We start from the raw sequence: 18,500 nt of genomic DNA on the forward strand, positions 1-18,500 counted from the left end.
AGTCACCCGACCCAACTCCCTGCCCCGGCTAACATTAACTTAGCCACTCCCACATCAACTGAAGCGGAATAATTATGGGCCAAACTTCTTTATAGCTTTATCTCCATGAAAGAGTCACATTTAAATACAAACATACAACATCAATATTATACACACTTCCAGCGGAATAGTGAAGTTGAAACTACAACTACAATTTCACAATTGAATTGAATTGAATTGAATTGACCTTTACTGTTTTAAAGATGCACTCTTATTCCCAAATAAGATTTACCACAAATAATGATATTGTTTAAATCTTAAAAAAATATAAATAAATGTCGAAAACAATGATACTTATGAAGGATACCGAGAAAACACGGTATTTCTACCTTATAAGACTATAGTTGACTACAGTAAATATTTTAGCATTCACCAATCATTTAATATTTTTGCGCTTTCTGCTATTAAATACACGGTTACAATCGTGTTATCAGTACTAAGTTAATATTTTACATAGTAGTTATAGATGTAGTTTATCAGTCAAAATTGATGTTTGTTATACATGTGTATGTATTGATCTTGTATAAGAGTGTCACATTAATAGTTTTTAGCATCATGCTTCTTTGTTTTACCTGTCATTTTGATGAATTCTCATAGAACTGTGAGACATTAATGCTTATTTAAACAATGAAAACAACAGGGACGAGACCAGTAGTCCATATTCAAATGTTTTATTCTCGAGTGTGCGTTTTGTATCCTTGATGTACATGAAACCTATATAAACACCAACAAAATCAACAACAACAACAACAACAACAACAGTAGCAGCAGCAGCAACACAAAGAAACATGTACTGGTTAGGATAAAACACAACAAGACCACAATGTTTGCAATATTTCCCATAGAATTTGTCTTAAAGTGACAATCTTTTTCAAAAACAACACAAGCACATGTATAAAAAACATCTATTTTGAGTGATAAACCTTTAACTACTTACTAAATAATGCATTGATGGAAAACATTAATTACTGATAACAAGATTGTAACCGTGTATTAAATTGAGTGCTAAAATATTTACTGTGATCTACTATAGTCTCATAAGGTAGAAACACCATATTTTTTTGCATTTTCTTTTATTCCAATTAAACTCTGTATCCATCATTTTTCGATATTTATTCATCCTTTTTGGTATTTTAAGACAATTGTAATTATTGTGGAAAATCTTATTTGGCAGTAAGAGTGCATCTTTAAAAAAACGACTGAGATTCATAACGCATCAAATAATTATACTCGACATTTGCGGTGGGGACTTTGGGTAATGGAAAATTCGTGTTTGACGTCATATTTCAAAGGGCACAAAGGAAAAGGTTTTTGTTCAAATGGCAAAATCATGACAAAAGCAATTACTAAGGCTGACCGAGATAGCTTTTCTGTACGTGATAATGGAAGTTAATATCAGGAAACGAATAGATATCATAGTTATAATCACAATGATACAATGAAAACTACGCGTTGAAGACGTAGTATGTATGTATACCCAGGAAACAGACTCGAGAGTGAATTTATAAGCTGTAAGCTTTCGTCACAATCGTTGAAAAGGAAATGCAATGTAAAAGTAAACTAACGATGAAGTTAAGTCTTTTTAAAATGAAATATCCATTAAGCGAACTTTGTCCTACGCTTGAAATAAAGTTATTTAATTTGGTATACATAAAGTTTAACCTATACGTGACGAGTCTTTGTGTGCACTGATCTCATGCAAAAATGTGATTAAACGTGGACAGGGGTTGATAAATTTCGTGACCTTGAAACGATTCTTAATTGCAAGTTCTTAAATATGTGAGGGTGTGTTTTCAACATTCAATTGTATGGTTTGGTAAAAGTTGGCCGAGATAGTTAAATGTGCTACAAAGCCTACAAATAACATGTGGACAACCATTTCAAGTCTAATACAGTTGTCAGCAAGAAAATATGACACATCTTACGATGCTTAATGCCCCTGTTTTCGAATGTGCTATTTTCTTATCTATTCCAGACCTATATTCCTATTTCTATCATCATACGCAAAAGTGTTCTTGGAACGTGACCGACAATTGTACAAAGACATCATGGTACTAAGTTGACCAACTATGTAGTAACTAGATCTAATAGCTGCTAATGGAAACTTAAGAGTGCGAAGTTAAGATCCAAGGCGTGTTAATTACTCTCTTTATTTCAGATGAATATGTCCAGTGACATTTATTCACGTAATAATTGACATGTATAACTACTACCAAGATGAACAGGATTTAGAGAAATAGGTATAGCACGTACTAGACCTTGCATTCGATGTGGTAGTTTGCATTTATTAATTCATTAGCAAAACGTTCGTTCGTGTGTGCGTGCGTGTGTGCGTGTGTGTGCGTTCGTGTCTGAGTGTTTGTGCGTTTCTTCTTTTATGGTGCAAGATCATAAAGAGGAGAAACGATATGGCAAACAGACTTACAAGACGCACGCAGCAAGACACAAACACTCTCCATTGAAGGAATTATTTGGGGATTATCAGTAAACCATTTGAAACTTACATTGACCTCGGTCCGTACATCTGCCATCAAATAAGCAGACGACTGTCATATACTATGGCAATACATTGTTAAACAAGGCTTCAAAGCTTCCCTTCCAAATAGACACAGCGACAATAGAACGATTTAAACGCATTAATCATATACTGCGCGTTTAAGGTAATACCTCGTTATGAAAAGAAAGAACAATTGAATGTGAATATAACAAAAAAGGCATACGATTAAGGTACAGATAAAACATATATGAGCGATATTTTGGCGCTTCTTTAACTGAGGATTGTGTGGCTACGTAGCTATAAATTCCAAGAAAGCCATTTATAAAGGTTATATAGTTTAATCTGTACTTAAATCAAATGCAAATGCATTAATTAAAATATATATATATATATATAAATATTTGCATCATCCTATAAAGTACTGGGTGAGTCCTAAATCGGAACACTTTTGGCACTATTTTTGAAATAATTTTAGTTAGACTTCCACCACAACTACAAAAATTTCCATCAGCATACTAGAATTCAAGACCAATTGGTTGATTTAAATGGCATTTTTCAAGATACAACCAATCTGCATGAAAAGTACTATATTAACCTCACAGTCAAGGACTGCCATTTTTGTCCTCGGAGTACCTAAATATGGAACAGTTTTGATTCGTTATATATATTTTTGTATCCTTTTAAAATTCTTGCTACATGTTTTGTTTTAGTAAATTAATAATTTACTTTATTTCCAGCTTGTTTTTTTGTCATTTTTGTCAGTAAAATTTGACGATTTCATTAAAAAAAATAGACTTTACCAATATGCTGTGATTGTGGCAAGCAAGAAGTCATTCCCCCGCATGCCATGTATTGACATTTGAACATGAAAAACTTCGAATGATAGCAGCATTTGAAATACTTACTGGAGTAGCGTGTTCTTTGGAGCTTGTATCTAAGGCAAGCGTCTATATTGATTTAAATCGTGAATAAACCGATCGCGATCGCAAAAAAAACGCTTTTATAAGCGGTGTTCCATATTTAGGTACTGTTCCGATTTAGGTACTCACCTAGTACGCCTTTTATTACTTCAAGTATGCAAAACGCCCAATGGCTGTCCTCATTATCTCACCAGTTGACACAGTGATATTTCCTCATTGCGGATTATTTCTAAGCAAGGAAATGACCTTGGACTGATTTTTTACTACTGATCCTGACATTTCTTATACAACGAGAGAAAACTATTATTTCGTAACGGGTAATGCAAGTTAAAACCGAAGTTGCGTACAATAATACTAAAATTTATTGAAAACGCACCATTTATACACTATTTTTTTTTATTTATTTTTTTGTTAGGGTGCTTCATATTCAGTAAGTGTTCAACTAAACTAGAACTATTCTTCGCAAAAATAAGAAAAACACTATACACAACAGTGGTTTTCTTTCAAATGGTGACGATGCATCCGGTTAGTTGACGTCATTTTTTTTTAAGTTTCATGACGCTATTTCCTGTTTAAATATAAAAAAATGACGAAGGTTTTAAGAATGTTTTCATTAAATAAAGAGGACATATAACGCTTTCCTCTGGTGAAAAAACTATTTTGTTCAATTAAGTCTTTATAATAAAAAAATGAGAAATGAGCGTATGACTTGCTGGAATATTATCAGTTAAACAATAATTATTTTCAACAGAAATGTTGACAAGCGTTCGGATTAATATTGTGATATTATACATGTGTTCAACAGAAAATTACGTGATGGTTATATTTAACCGGAAACAATGTATAGCAGCAGGCGATAAATGGACTTATGGATTAGCCCAGTAGCTAAAAACATTTTTTTTTCCGTCTTGTTTAAAGACACAAAGATCTAAATAAAAGTTTAATTAGAGAAACGCACATTCTGCTCTTATACCAATAGCAACAGTAATGTAAGGATACCGAGTGGTCCGTAATACACAGAGGATATATCCATGGCTCCGCCGCTTGTTTCACTGACCGTGCCAAGACGGTGACCCACAGCCAATCTGATGCACGTGTGTTTGGGTTGTGGTGTGTGTACGTGCTGTGTCTCTCATCCAGTGTATTCTGGGCCACAACAGTGTGCCTTATAAAGGTTTAATACATGTGTAGTTAATTATTTGGCCACTGGTCTTTTTCTTGTAGTTGTCACTGTCTTATCTAAGATGAGATGTTTTTACCATCAATTTGCTGTATTGTTTGTGCCTCTTTGTGTAAGGAACACTAGAGTTGTAGATTACCCTATGTAGAATTGATCTGATCCATCTCCTCCCCCTAACGTTACAATATAAGAGAATGCTTACGTGGTAAATAACATGCACTGTATTAGCCAACCAAGAAAATTGATTTCTGGCAACAGGAACGCACTCCATACTAAATATTGAACTTCTCTTGTTTACTAGGATACGTTCTTGCGTTCCAATAACTAGAACGCCCTTGTTTGCAGCAGACGACTTAATGCATCTTTTAATGCAAGCCTCAAGTTATATCCGTTGGGGAGTTCACCTTTTTGCATATTAAATCGGAATTAGGACGTGTAAAGCTTCCAATAAATATGCGGAGATGTGGCTAAGTTCCCAGAGGGAATAACCTTTAAAGTAATTATTAAGATATTGTTCTTGCACTTTTCTTAATCATTCTGACTTTTCAGCCAGGTCTTGATATTGGAAATATGACGTCATTGTGACGTCAATGGTGAACTTATCTCGTCTGCTGAGCACAATTTTCGATAGAGTTATGAGAAAGTGAAGGCGTTCAATGGTATACTGCATGAAAGCTGATCGGAATTGACATTTTCCCCGTGTCCTTGAGAGCAGCCTACAGTGTAATCTTATGTAAATCAGTTTTTATTATGATCCGAATGCTTTTATTCATCCTCCTGTAAAGCCATCAGTGATGAATCTCTATGGAACTGTTTATATTAATCTTTCTTGCACTCATTGTGTTTGCCCTTTTGCATTGCAAAGAAAATAATGTATTATGGTTTTTATCAAGGCATTCGTTAAAGAGTTGTTTTTTTCCAGAGTACAAACACACTTGTTGAATAACAAAATACGTGGCCATCTTGTACATTTTGGCAGGAAAACATAATAAGACAAGTAATACAAAAAGAAAACGGTTGTAATAATTGTCTTATGACAAAGCTGTTTTTATACTTTTGAGCATTTTTACAGAGGTGACATTTATTTGAGAGTGATCATGTTCTCAGGAGGAATTATCTTCTTGATTACAATTCAACTGATAATGGTTGTTAGACTATACTCTACATTTTCAGCCAATGAGATCGCCTATCGGTCTGTCCTTCGACCCTCGTTAAAATTGTAAATAAAACAAGCGTATTTTCTTACTTTTACATAACAGAGCACATGTACATGTGAAATTCGCTATGTCGAACTCTGTAAGCTCGATGTTCTAGTTATGTCGAACTTTTTGTGTTAGGTTTACTTATACACTTCCTGTATTTCTGTTATATCGAATGTTCGTTATCTCGAAGCAATTCCCGAGGTTCCAACGTCTTCGACATAGCGAAGTTTGACTGTATTATAAATACACCGTAGGTTTCGGCTTATGGTCACCAAAGCGAACAAACATTTTTTATGCAGATAATATGCGTTTGTATGACTGTCTCATGTCTGCTAAGAAATGAATATCTGCGGTCGTGATGAATATGGAGAAATAGATCAGATGTCTTAATCAATTACAAAACTGAACATGCGGAATGTCGGAGGCGTAGAATCTCCAAGACAGGGTTCAGCAAAGAGTCAAAGCCTATTTGTCACTGCCAGCTCACAAGAGATATCCGTACTTCTCACGAAACATTGTCATGGGAACCGGAAAGGTCGGCGAGTGTCTACAGCGTTCTTAAAAGATGTATATACTGTGAGTTCGTTCATCTTAATAAGTACTTTACTTTCATCCCCCTTGATGTTTTTTTTCAGAGTTTGTTAAAAACACGTGCGCTTTTCATCTATTGTTTTCTGTTTTAATTTATATGTCACGATTTGCTTAATGCAAAATTCGGACTCCACCCTCATACAAAGGCTGGGACACCTTTTACCAGTACTTAATGACAATAATAATAATAATAATAATAATATACATGTATGTTTATTATGAGATATAGAAGTATTTTGAGTTATGATTATTGATATTTTTAATAATTCAAATAGTAACATCTTTTTTTAAGGACGTCCTTGCAAGTGCATAGTTTTTTCTAGACGGGTATGGTAAACGGGTATTGCAAACACAGGAATACATAGTTTCTTTTTGTGTGATCGTTTAGACATTGTATTGCCTGCACTTTAAGAACAGTTTCCGCCTTTGGACATTCAATATGGTTTGATAAATAACTTTGTTTCGAAAACAATCGGAAATTCAGGCTGTTACATGCTGTCGTCAACGCTGAGAGTTAGAGTTGAGAGTTAATAGCTTTCACTCTGTATGCAAATAACCAATGGCTCAACTAGGTGTATACATATGATGGGAGAGAACTCTTCTAGAGTTGGATTTGTCTTATAACATTGATTCAGCATCTTTGTCACAAGGCATGAAACAAAGTGCAGATAGAACAAGTCTCCACTACTATAACTGTAACACCGAGTATAAATATTTCTTTAGTATTTCTTCCTGTAAGAGTTTTCAATTAATAGCAACGTGGCCACAAAGTCCCCAGTTATTCAGGCACCAATTTCTCGAAACTTCTTAAGCTTAACAGGCTTAAGTTGCTTATTTCAATTAGCCAAAATACATACTGAATTTTGATAAATGAAAAAATGGTTTATTGTGATAATCGTAACGATAATTCCTATCGTAAGTATTAAACCATTTAAAGGAGTATATAAAACGCAAAATATTGAAAGACAAAAATGGTGGGTTTAGCTTAATCCTGTTATAAGAGACTTAAGAAGTTTCGAGAAAATAGGGCCAGTGGAAAAACTTTCCCCACAAATTTAACAGCAAACTATCGCTAATATTTTTTATTCCGTGCACAAAACGTATCCTCTTTTTGTTTAGACCGTTGAAGTCAAATGAGTTAAACATAAACACGAATTAAAAAACTAATACGTTTTCTTTTTGCATCTATCCAGACTTTGTACCTTTAAAGATGCACTGTTACTACCAAATAAGATTTACCACAATTAATACAAATGTTTTATTATACCAAAAACGATGAATAAGTGTCGGAAACAGTGTTTCATATGAAGGATACCGAGTTTAATTTAAAATAAAGGTGCAGAAAACATGGTATTTCTACCCTATGAGACTATAGAAGACAACAGTAAATCTTTAAGTATTTACCAAGCATTTAGTATTTTTTGCGTGTCAAGCTATTAAATACTCGATTACAGTCGTGTTACCAGTAATTAATATTTTCCATCAATGCATTATCTAATAAGTAGTTAAAGGTTAATCACTTAAAATCTATGTTTGTTTCACATGTGTCTGTATTGATCTTAAATAAGAGTTTCACTTTAAGAACTTCGCGCATGATTCTAACTACTCCTGCCTTAACCGTATACCTTAAATTTATTCCGACAACGTTCTTGTCCTAATGAACCATCTTCATCTCGGTTAAACGTGATATCCATATATTATGCTTATCTTCAATAAAGAGCTGTAAATTCAGACACAGTGATTGTACAATATTTTATGCAAGGCTAAACTTAACAAAGTCGGTGTGTTTTAACTTATGTTCCCTACGTAGTACAATGGAATATTTTCCTTTGTCACGAAACTAACAAGGATTTGCAGAGCCGATAATCTTCTGAAGAACATTAAAATATTGTTTTCGCCATTAAACGTCACAAAATATGAAAGCAGAAAACTATGTAGAGTTGTCTGATGTGGCAGTTGGAATTAATGATAGAACCACATTTGACGATCCTAATGGTGAGCAGCAAGCGTCTGGCTACGAAGAACATGAGGACAAAGAAAATGTCTCCGTATGTAATAATGAATACTCTTCTCTGCTTTACAAGATCGACGACGTGCCGCCGTTTGCTGTCATGATCACAGTTGCAATTCAGGTATGGCGTATTTTTTGTTTTGGACTTAGAAGAAAACGAAGTTAAACATTTGCCCTAGCCTGAAATTATTTCACATATAAGTAAAACAAGTAAATGGTAACACAGTTTCACTTCTGAAAAAGTAACGTTTACCCCGCCCTGAGGTTATTGTATTAATTTATAGATGGCAACATATCTACACTAAGTACGTTAGACCTTACGTTAACCCGAGTCAGATTATCACACATAAATATAAATACCCCAAAATATGTGGAAATCAGGCTGTATTGAACAGAGCCATTGAAATGACAAATACACTCATTTATTTTGCCTGAAATGATTTTTAAGCGCTTTTCCAGATTTCAGTTAAAACACATACTGTTTTGAGGATTCCAATCGGGGATAGGGTGACAACCAAATGATTTGTACATTACAGAATGTTTTATTGGGGCTAGGAGGTTGCCTTACCACTGCCTACTTCATCTCTGACGTCATATGTGCACCTACAGATCATCCAATCAGAGCAAAGCTGTTTTGCACTACTTTATTTATGACTGGCTTTTGCACAAGTTTAATGCCGCTTATTGGTGTAAGGTAATAACAATCATAATGTACCATATTTGCGAGTATACTAATATCAAGTGTTGCGCAAACTGTGAGTTTCATCCTAAAACATGATTCTCATTCCATTATGTACTTTCGTCTTTTTAAGTGTGTCAAAAGAGTTTTAGTGAGAGAGAAAGGGAACTTAGATTTGTTAAGCTCTGCATCTTACGGGATTTTTTTTGCAAAACAGTACTTCCTGTCTTATATTATGCCAGATAATATGCTAGGTAGGCTTTTGAATTTTAAAACTAATACAGTCAAAACTCGCTATGTCGAAGTCATCGGGAGCTCAGGAAAAGCTTCGGGATAACGAACATTCGATATAACCAAAATACAAAACATGTCAAACTGAACCCAAGATATTCGAAAAAAGTTCGACATAACCGGGACATCGAGATAAGTTCGACATAGCGAGTTTCGACTCTACTTTAAAACCGGTCAGTTGTTTCATGAAATTGAGATTTAAAAGTGTTTTTACATTCTGAGTTTCTGAATATTACATTTCACCTTGTTTACTAAGATTATATTGTGTTCATGCATTTGGATCCTTTAGTCGTATGCTTTAAAATGACAGACTATGCTTCAAATATTAAGATTTCATTAGAAAGTAGTCTTATTTTCCTTTCAATACGGGTAAAACTATCAATTTAATATAAGTAAAATAAGTAAATAATGAGGGATGATAGCAAGTCAGTGAAATTGTTTCAACTGGTCCCTGGGTAACCATCTAAAGACAAATTTATGATATTTATTTATTTAACTGTATCATCATGAAAATTTACTTCCTGTTCTTAACGATTCAAAAAATGATAACTTTCATAAGATCGCTTAAACGAATTATCATAAAATAGGGAAGGGTTGTATTACCTTTATGTAAATTCAACTGCTATACGTTTTAAGGGGACAAATAGTTTTCCCGGGAATGAATCTGAAACCACTTGTATTATAATTATTTTACTGTTTTAACTGGGCCAATATGAAATCACCTAATTTACTGCTATTTCGGTATCAAACAGTAAAATAATTATACTGGGCCAATATGAAATCACTGTACATTGTAAGTAAGCATGTCTTTTCGTCTTAATTTTGTAAATCGTTTGCCAAAACGTCAAATGTTTCACCTTCGTTGTCCATTTTGTCGGTGTTCAAAATCATAATAATCGTAAAATCCACCAACGAGTTAAATACAACTGTTATATCAAACCGTACAAAGTAGTTCAATTAAGGAATGAATTGCGGGCTTGATGTCATTATCGGGGTATGAACGCAATTGGGCTGGTCAAAGTGTGTACGAGTCCACGCGTACTTTGACCAGCCCAATTGCGTTCATATCCCCGATAATGACATCAAGCCCGCAATTCATTACTTATATATACACCATTAGTTCATTATTTTATTCAATAATTGTTAAAAAAAATACTTCATTTCATTTAAGAAAACATTTCAGTTACTCTTTCCTACACATTTTGTAAATAGAACGACCCGACTGTAACCGGAAGCATTTTTTTTCAAATGACATCACAATAAAGCGGGAAAAGATCAGCCACTTGAAATCACTTTTAAACGTAAAATTCAAACACTTAAGGCAACTATTCATTTAAAATTAAAAAAAAAACTTTCTAAAATGTTGATTTATATTTTACGGGACCTGCTGACACAGTACAAACAAGAACAGTATCAATATTTTTCATGTATATTGTTATGCAATAAATTACGATCCGAACATATCCGAAGATGTTGCGTTCATCGATTGATGAACGCAATTGCCGAAAGGCAGTTCATTTAAGGAATGGAAGTTGAGGTATATATATTCATTTAATAGGTTCAAGTATTCCAAAGAGGTTTATACGAAGCACAAAAAATTCAAAACGGACGGAAACGGAAAACAAAATGGCTACCTTTAAAAATAATTTCCAGCGTATTTCTCATACAAGGCGAGTTTCGACAGCCAATGAAAATGGCTCATTTCTCAAATCCTATATTAGGCGAGTTTTATAGCCAATGAAGACGGAGGAAACTCATATTAGCCGAGTTTGGTCGATATACAGCGAGTTCTGGCATATATTGTCTTCCATTGTCTGGTATTGGTACCGCAATTGTCTATGTATCTCGTCAAATACGTAATAGTTTATTAATAATATAACACTCCCAGCCTAATTATACAGAATATTCATATAACGACAAATTGCTTAAAATACTTTTGTCAAAAATCTTTTTTAACGTATAATTATAATGCGGCAGGTTGCCGATCTACCAATCGGTGTGTTCAACCTTCTTGGTCCCGCTGATGGCCATGAGGAATGATGATAGATGGAACTGTAACCTCCAACGAGGTAAGACGATGACGGCTAACCAAACTTCTTCTTAACTTATAAGTGTTTGTTTGTTATATATCTTTTTAACCATCTTAATGCCGCTGGTAGTTATGGAAAGCAATTACTATTAGAACCTTAACATACAACGACGTATGATGACAATATTTACCACCACCAGCTGTTTTGAAAAATCGGTGAAGGGGAAAATTTGTGTGACGACCCACATTCACTTGTATGTTCAAGTACATATATCCACCGCAAATAACACTAGCGGATTCAGGGGTGGGGGGGGGGTGCCCCCCCCCATTCCAAGTTTACTTTTTATTTCAATATAGGAGAAGAAAAGTAATAAAATACGCCCAAAATGCACCATTTCGAACTGGAAATTAAATTGTTCTTGGGGGACGACCCCCAAACCACCTGCCAACATTTTAGTTTCTATTCTGAGGGAGGGGCGCCAGTCAAAAGGGTATGCCCCTTAGTAACGCCACTTCTAACGTCGAATCCTGGATCCGCCGCTTAACAGAGTTGTTTTAATATTATTGTTGAAATTCGCATATTCTCTTCATTTTATACTGTGTTGTAAGGAGGTGCCTATAATATATATATATTTGTTATGGTTTTATACTAAAAGTTCAACATATTACAGAGCGGTATTCCGATTTGGCCTTGACTAATTCAACCAACAGTACGATAACGCCCCTGGACAAAGGCGGAGATGAGCTTGAATATGAGATGTATATTAAACTGAGGGAGGTAAGAATGGCCATGCAAGTATGTGGGCAATGTAATGGCAAAGCTGTAGAATATTCTATTCAAATAGTAAATAATCTTCATTTTCCGTTTCATAACACTTGTTTGATATGAACAGTGTGAATATAATGTACACTCAATCATATCTAAACGACCCAGACGTTATTTTAAGGCTTGCAGTTATTGCATTTTGATTTTAAAGCAAAAAGAATTAAACATTCAAAACCATGCAAGACGATGGTTTCACGCAAAGTCACTGTGTAAGATATCTAATAATGTATTTTACTTGATGTTCAATGCATTTATAATTTGCTACATTTAGTTGAATTAAATATATTTGCTTTTTTTAATTCCATCACAGATGATGCATTGTTAACTAGCCACTAGTAGATCAATAGTGATTATCATCCTTTACTTTATATAAAATGTTCAGCATTAAAGGCAGGCGCGTAGCTGCCTATACGCGAGTACGCGGCTGAATCCACATGATTCCGACAAAAAAAAATCAGCCATCTGCCGAGTTGAGGGTTTATTTGTTGATGTCTGATCCTAAAACTGTCAATTTTCCAGTACTAAACAAGGTACTACAGTACGGCAAGAATGCACCAGATTGCAGCATTGTTTTCAAAAATATCCGGGGGGGGGGCATGCCCCCGAACCCCCTACCACAATTATGAATCCACATGAATAGATGGCTAGCTATGCCCCTGATACTTTATAAACATGCTTGACTTCAATCATATATGACGGTTTGTTTAATCGCCCCTGGTAGATAAGTAGTAATAGTTCGAGGGGTGAAAGCGAAAAGGTTCTAAGTGACATTAAATAAAGAAGCAGATAGAACCTTTTCGCTTTCACCCCTCGAGTTGTTCTTCACATTATACAAAAGGTCAGAACTTTGGGCCTTCTATATGACTATGCATATACTAGTAACTTTATAAACACGAGCGAGTACTATCATAGATGATGGGGTGTCTCCTTCTCGCCTCATTGCTTGAGGTCCTGGTAGGGGCCACGGGCCTCGCCGGCAAGCTGCTCAGGTTTATTGGCCCCCTCCCAATCTCGGTCGTTGTGGCGCTGATTGGACTGTCCCTCTACAAGATACCCATGGAATACGCCAAAACCCACTGGGGCTTGACAACATTGTAAGTAGTAAATACAGTTTAAGCTGAAAATGTACAATTTTGCGAAAATAGTTAGTTCTAGAATTAAATGATTATTATGATCAAAGTTAAAATACTGTATGTAGTATGCAGAGTGCAAAAAATTAAATGCATGCCGTAATAAACCGAATAATTAAAGTGACACCCCTATTCAAAATCGATCCATACACAAGTACAACAAACATCAATTTTGAGTGATAAACCTTTAACTTCTTAATGATAATGCATTTGTGAAAAAAATATTTTATTACTGATAACAAGATTGTAACCGTATTTCATTGCTGATAACGCAAACATATTAAATGATTGGTGAATGCTAAAAGATTTACTGTAGATTTTTTTCGGTATCCTTCATATGCTTCATTGTTTTTGACATTTATTCATACTTTTTGATATTTTAAAACAATTGTATTAATTGTGAAAAATCTTATTTGGGAGTAAGAATGCATCTTTAAACAACACATAGAGCATACGAATAGTTTAACTGTATAACCTAACAATAACTAATTAAATATTGTGTTGATCTATAGGTAAGTGCTGCTTTGTTCATTTCAAAATAGATGAAAATGGGTGCTTCCGAGTAGATTTATGTTAATAAATATGCAATAAAATAAATGAATGAACGCGAATAATAGTCATGTGTCATTCAAATGTTGACATCATTAACACTATCACTCCATTAAACACGAAAAAACTGAAGGAGTTAATTTGTTTATTGATAAAAGTTTGACAAATGCTGTTTTGTCTTTGTTTGAGATGTATTTTGTTTGTATGGCGTAGTTCATGTCATTGTTTTATATGTATTTCGCTTATAGTACTGTCCATGTCTTTGTTTTATATGTATTTCGCTCATAACAGTGCCAATGTCTTTGTTTTAGATGTATTTCGCTTATAGTACTGTCCATGTCTTTGTTTTAGATGTATTTCGCTCATAGTCTTGTTCATGTCTTTTTTGGATATATTTCGCTTATAGTGTTGTTCATGTCTTTGTTTTGGATGTATTTCGCTCATAGTGTTGTTCATGTCTTTGTTTTGGAGGTATTTCGCTCATAGTGTTGTTCATGTCTTTGTTTTGGAAGTATTTCGCTCATAATATTGTTCATGTCTTTGTTTTAGATGTATTTCGCTTATAGTACTGTTCATGCTGTACCTTGACCGGGTCCAGGTACCAATTCCAAGTTTTAGCTGCCGATCAAAGCAGGCGGAAACCAACTCGAGGCTTCCAATGTTCAAGTTGTTTCCGGTATAATAAAATACAAATGTATATACAATATTTTATATAATTAAGATAGTATGGAACGCTTCCAACACTATTCATTTCGAGCTTTACCAATATATGCAACGTGTTTTAATTGATAAATTGATATCGATGACATGACTTTAGAGTATATAACCATTGACCTAGTTTGTCAATGGCCTTTAACATAACTTATATATTTGATCCGAAATATAACTCGAGTATTAACCGCTACATAACTTGAGTATCAGACGCAATATATTTGGTGTATTGCCCTTTTCATAACTTATATATTTACCGTTAACTAGCTTGTAAATATTGATTCTTACCAGTCTTGAAGGCTTGAAATGAAAGAAAATGTTTACTTATATGTTTCATATTTCTTCAGATGCTGTTCAGTATTGCCATAACATGGGCAGTATGTGCTATTCTGACATCTTCCGGCTACTTTTCCGACGACCCGGAGTCCCCAGACTACAGAGCAAGAACGGATGTTAGAACCAATATTATTCATTCAACCCCGTGGTTTTACTTTCCATACCCAGGTATAATTGCTTTAAACTTGCTTTAAATTTGTATTTCAAGTATGTGTCTTTTTTGCATGCATGTCATTTACGCACTTTCTATCGAAATATCAAATCGCAGTTTTTCATATTTATGGCGGAAAATATGTTTTTTGGTTAAAAGCGTGACTAACGCTTTAAGAAAAAAATGGTTGAATATCCGACTGGCGAACATACGAATAAAAGTGAATTAAAACAGTATTTATTTCCAACATGAATATGAAAAACTGCGATCTGATATTTTGATAGCAGTCTAGTATCACTGAAAACAAAAAAATGTCAAAACTGTCAATCTGTGTTTTTCAGTACTATTTTAATGTGAGTTATCTTACAGGACTAAATTAAAAGGCTTTGATTCAAAAATCAGCTGTTCAGAGACCAAACATTAAACATATTCCAATACTATCAATCTGTGACAGTTTTTAAGTGTAAAGGATATTATTGTCCATCGCAGGTCAATTTGGTTCACCTCTTTTCAACACGACCATATTCGTTGGTTTTCTTTCAACCGTGGTGTCTTCGATATTTGAAACAATCGGGGATTACTATGCAACTGCAAGCTTATCGTTGGTGCCCCCGCCTCCCAAAAGTGCAGTAAACAGAGGCATTTTTCTCGAAGGAATCGGGAGTGTTATATCAGGAGCTGTCGGAGCAGGGCATGCCACAACGTCATCCACCGGAAACCTATCTTTGATTGGAATTACAAGGGTATAACATTGACTTGAACATTGTGTTGTTTGTTTAAGTACTGTAAAGACATCAGTGTCTTACAAAATGGTGGCAAGAGCGAACTTCTTGCATACAATTAAATAAAATCTGAAGGCGCTTACGAATATTGACCAGTCTCATGCTAGTCGGTTCATGACATGTATGCTTCTGCTCTTTAAAGAGGAGGTTAGAAAACACAGGCTGTTTCATAGCACCACATTCTTGAACATAAAATTAAATTAACTTATTATTGACATTGAGATAGTGATAAGTGTTGAAATTTATGTTAATATGTAACATATATGTTGAGATTTGTATTGTACCCTCACATGTATAACTGCTATTACCACCCATGTTATTGTAACAACGGTGCACAGTACATGTTGAGTTTAAAGTTTAAAAATAAATCTTCTGTTCTGTCTTTTCTGATGATATTTCTTCAGGTGGCAAGCAGATCCTGCCTTGTCGCGACAGGTGTTATGACAATGCTGCTCTCGGTGATAGGCAAATTAGGAGCAGTAATTTCCACAATGCCTGATCCCGCGGTGGGAGGCTCAATGTTTATTGTGTTTGGAATCATGGCGGCGATTGGTTGCTTTACTCTGAGGGCAGTAGATCTCACTTCCGCAAGGAATTTGTCCATATTCGGCATTTCGCTGTATGTAGGGATTGTTATTCCAGAGTGGCTGGATAGATACCCCAAAGGGTTTGACTTAGGTAAGAGGAGATATTTTAATATAAGAACCGTTAAACTGTTCATTGCTATTCTTCTGTTAAAATATGATAAGAATTACAACATCGACAGTTTTACGTAAATTAGTCAATAAACAGTTAACTGTTAACACTTGCGTGAGCAGATCCTTCTCATTATTTTATGTATTTTTGATCTGGTTTATCTCAAATAATATTTCAGGCAATGAAACTGCAAATGGTGTCATAAAAGGCATATTAGGAGCTCCAATGTTTCTAGGGGGAATAGTAGCCGTTTTCTTGGACAACACTGTAAAAGGTTTGGTGGTTTTTGTGCACTCAAATATACTCAAGAAAGCCACATAACACCTGTTAAAAGAATCTGCCCTGAAATTAATTGCCAGGAAAATAGTAATTATTGTCATAAATACAAGAGCGGAATTTATAGATCATTTTAGTGGCTCGTTAACTATGATAAATGAGATAAATTGTTGTTCTCCTCTGTCTGAATGATATAGAACATATATAGTATGTACAGCAGTACTTCGTTTCTTTTAAAGATTAAGTATAATGTGGGTTGCAAGACGTTAATATTCAAATTTTGACAGTTTCCTTTCAAGACTATCAATAGTTATCGTCAATGTTGTTTGTAAAATACGCGCTTTGAAAGTACTTTTTGCGTATAGCGGTTAAACATACTGGGTTTTGAAATCTTGAGCTTGTGTGTTCGAATTCTATTACTTGCAATTTTTACCTTTATTTTAGTATATTGTCTAACAAATCCTTTTGATGGCATAAACTTCGTAGTTAATTATTAATTGGCTTTGCTGTATACGTTCCCCCTTCCACCATCAATTAATTAATGAATTAAAAGAAAGAAAACTCTTCATCTCTTATTCATTACTTTCGATATATTGTTTTCAGGAACTGCTCGAGAAAGAGGTATGCACACCAGAGAAAGAAACTTTGCTGCCTCCCAGAATGTAGAGGTTTCCGGATCCGCTAGGACAATATATGACCTGCCCTATGTGGATGTGATAGGAAAATACCTTCCAGGGATTCACAAACTTCCTTTCATACAAAATAAGGTTCACTGACTCTTCCATTTTTTTAATTAATTTATTATACATTTATATATATATTTGTATCTTAAAAAAGGAAAGCATAAATGTATATTGTTACCCTATGTTTTATAATTAAGTTATTATACTAGAATTACTAACCCTGAAAGAAATGTTGTGTCTCTTTTACATTTTTTAACAGAAAGGAATGAAAGGTGTTAAGTTGTGATTATTAAAACGAAACAAATGAGACACAGTTATCATCGTAATCAAATAAAGGTGTAGGGAACAGTTAACGTATTAATGCATGTTAAGGACTGTCCATACTGCACTTCTGTGATTCCAACATTAGGTTAGGTACGAAATAAAATAAGTTTTGTCTAAAAATTATTTGATATCTCTTTAAGCATCGACTTATAAACATTCATTGTTGAATGATTAACACTTCAAAGATTCTTCATGTTCAAATGTACACCACTGCATATCCCTTGACGAACAATTGAATCATGGAACCAGTTGTTGTTAAATAAACATCGACGTTATCTATCAGATACTGATTACTGGTCAATTAATAAAATTTATTCGCCATTATCCTCGGTGTTTATTCTTAATATTGTTTTGCTCTTCTGTTAAAATAATTTGTTTCCTAAATTCATGTCTTTGCATATGTTGCAATGGCTATGAACTTGTTTAAAGGCAAAATCAGGCTCAAACGGCTACGCCATCAAGGGTCATGCTACGTTTAGGAAGAATAAACGCAGCTCTGTTTTATCGGCATTTTGTCATTATAATAATGTCAACAAAAACAGACAACAATGTTTCATTTTTAATGTTTAATTCTTAAAAAGAAGGTAATATAAAATA

The 18,500-nt window shown here is 34.4% G+C and overlaps 1 protein-coding gene across 1 annotated transcript; it reads left to right on the forward strand.

Annotated features, from left to right (window-relative positions):
• The first annotated feature begins 8,258 nt into the window (after positions 1 to 8,258).
• On the forward strand, positions 8,259 to 18,169 carry LOC128215586 (solute carrier family 23 member 2-like). The gene is made up of 11 exons (XM_052922295.1): positions 8,259 to 8,561; positions 8,977 to 9,134; positions 11,388 to 11,479; positions 12,111 to 12,217; positions 13,178 to 13,359; positions 14,494 to 14,620; positions 15,003 to 15,159; positions 15,632 to 15,885; positions 16,329 to 16,602; positions 16,799 to 16,894; positions 17,500 to 18,169. The coding sequence occupies exons 1-11, from the start codon at positions 8,346 to 8,348 to the stop codon at positions 17,670 to 17,672; spliced, it is 1,836 nt and encodes a 611-aa protein (XP_052778255.1). The 5' UTR covers positions 8,259 to 8,345; the 3' UTR covers positions 17,673 to 18,169.
• The last annotated feature ends 331 nt before the right edge of the window (positions 18,170 to 18,500 follow it).

The sequence above is a fragment of the Mya arenaria genome, chromosome 13 (assembly GCF_026914265.1).
Source record: "Mya arenaria isolate MELC-2E11 chromosome 13, ASM2691426v1".
NCBI classification, from domain to species: Eukaryota; Metazoa; Mollusca; class Bivalvia; order Myida; family Myidae; genus Mya; species Mya arenaria.

Coding starts and splice junctions, on each gene's coding strand:
- LOC128215586 (XM_052922295.1), top strand. CDS start 8,346: ATGAAAGCAGAAAACTATGTAGAGTTGTCTGATGTGGCAGTTGGAATT. Junction 12,218..13,177: donor TGTATATTAAACTGAGGGAG/GTAAGAATGGCC, acceptor GTACTATCATAG/ATGATGGGGTGTCTCCTTCT. Junction 15,160..15,631: donor GTTTTACTTTCCATACCCAG/GTATAATTGCTT, acceptor TGTCCATCGCAG/GTCAATTTGGTTCACCTCTT.